At 49.3% G+C, this 1,587-nt stretch overlaps 3 protein-coding genes across 3 annotated transcripts in view; 1 reads left to right on the top strand and 2 right to left on the bottom strand.

Moving 5' to 3' along the window:
- Nucleotides 1-239, top strand: part of BDZ99DRAFT_490699 (TPR-like protein) — a gene marked incomplete at both ends in the record, with an annotated part of 1,991 nt that extends 1,752 nt beyond the window's left edge. Inside the window, one exon of the mRNA XM_033723066.1 lies at nucleotides 9-239. Coding sequence (XP_033572012.1) covers nucleotides 9-239 — 231 coding nt within the window. The remainder of the gene's footprint in view (nucleotides 1-8) is intronic.
- A 399-nt stretch (nucleotides 240-638) lies between these two features.
- Nucleotides 639-1,204, bottom strand: BDZ99DRAFT_112018 (uncharacterized protein). Its single transcript, XM_033712420.1, has one exon. The coding sequence runs from the start codon at nucleotides 1,063-1,065 to the stop codon at nucleotides 763-765; it is 303 nt and encodes a 100-aa protein (XP_033572011.1). The 5' UTR covers nucleotides 1,066-1,204; the 3' UTR covers nucleotides 639-762.
- BDZ99DRAFT_524772 (uncharacterized protein) lies at nucleotides 1,181-1,579 on the bottom strand (the record flags this gene model as incomplete). The annotated part of the gene is made up of 2 exons (XM_033725933.1): nucleotides 1,181-1,464; nucleotides 1,522-1,579. 2 exons carry the CDS (start codon nucleotides 1,577-1,579, stop codon nucleotides 1,181-1,183), a joined length of 342 nt encoding a protein of 113 aa, XP_033572010.1.
- Nucleotides 1,580-1,587: the final 8 nt, after the last annotated feature.

Below are 1,587 nucleotides of genomic sequence, written 5' to 3'. Positions count from 1 at the left end.
GTGAGAAGGTGCTTGGGAAGGAGCATCCTTCCACGCTGACGAGCATGAACAACTTGGTGCTTGTACTAGACAGCCAGGGCAAGTACGAGGAGGCAAAATCGATGCACAGGCAGACACTGGCGGCAAGTGAGAAGGTGCTTGGGAAGGAGCATCCTTCCATGCTAACGACCATGAGCAACTTGGCGCTCGTACTGAACAGCCAGGGCAAGTATGAAGAGACGGAATTAATGGATAGATAGACGCTGGTGCGGAGGGAGAAGGTGCTTAGGCCAGAGCATCCCTCCACGCTGACAAGCGTGTACTGCCTCGCTTATTTTCTTGCTCTTGCGAGTGGGCATCGTTACGATGAATCTACTGCGCTGTATGAAAGAGCATGCGCTGGGTATAATGCCATTCTTGGGAAGGTTCATCCGACTACCCGCGCATGTCGCCATCACTATTCACAGATGCTTTCGTCTCAAAAGCAGGACCCGCTTGACGTTCCTGCAGACATTCCGCTCAGTGGCGTAGGCAGACAAACGAGCAATGGATCAAGACCTGTTGCGTGGGCTCGCGAGGATGGGCCTTAGACGTTCAAAGGATTCTATATAGTGAAGAGACCAACTGTGCAATATTATACAAAGTGCTATCCCTTAACCCGTTGAAATGGGTCCTACGTTATCGATAAGGCTGCGGCCAATAAGAGGCTCTGATTCCTTCCTCCGTGATGAGAATTACAATGACCTGAGGCTATTCGAATTGCTTGTAGATAGCTATACAGGCCTATTCTATGGAGTTGAGCTTTGCTAGATGTTCACTCCAACACTGTGAACCTGTACAGAATGCAATCATACAAACTGTACAACCATAATTCGTCCGAGGCGTCCTTATACGACGCTTCCAGCCATGACTATCGCCTCTTTCCTTTCTTGTGGTGTTGATAGATAGATTCGCAAGTGGCTTCCGAGCCCCATAGTGTGGTGTTGTAGTAGTACGCCTTGCCTCCTTGCAGGCAGCGCAGAGGTGTTGTTTTTTAAACACCTTAGCTAGCTTATGCTCCTTGACCGGCTGCCATACTATGTCCATTATTCCTTTCACTCCTTCTACTGTATGTTGCTTGCGAACACGAATAGAGTTATGGAGGAGGGCATCGCGTAGGTTGCGGCGGAATTGGGCATGCGAATGTTGGCGTAGAGTTCGCTCACCCACTATCCTGTAGGTGGACAGCTGGTAACAATTGCCAACTACTGTATCTAATAGGAAAGAATAGAGGCTTCCACGTCTTCCTATGAGTCCTCTCGGTGTTGTAGTAGGACCTTAATTGGTCGGCCACGTCGACGCCGCACATGAAGAGATTGTACTTCTCTATGAAGTCTGGTATATCCAATTCCTTCCTAGCCTTATCGCCGAACACCTTCGCTGTTTGCCTGTAGCCTGTGGACACTGTAGAGGGTCGTTTTCGTAGCTTCGCGATGTAGTTTTGACCTGGCGATGTATGACGTCAGCGGCTCTGCGGTATAGTGTTGAGGACGATGTACGTACCATTATGAATTGTAGACAGGAATAGAACCACCGTGGCGTCCTTCCAGGCAAACTCCATTACCTTAT

The sequence above is a fragment of the Mytilinidion resinicola genome (genome assembly GCF_010093595.1).
Source record: "Mytilinidion resinicola strain CBS 304.34 unplaced genomic scaffold BDZ99scaffold_19, whole genome shotgun sequence".
NCBI lineage: Eukaryota > Fungi > Ascomycota > Dothideomycetes > Mytilinidiales > Mytilinidiaceae > Mytilinidion > Mytilinidion resinicola.
This window is presented reverse-complemented; position numbering and strand designations above follow the sequence as displayed.

Coding starts and splice junctions, on each gene's coding strand:
- BDZ99DRAFT_112018 (XM_033712420.1), bottom strand. CDS start 1,065: ATGGACATAGTATGGCAGCCGGTCAAGGAGCATAAGCTAGCTAAGGTG.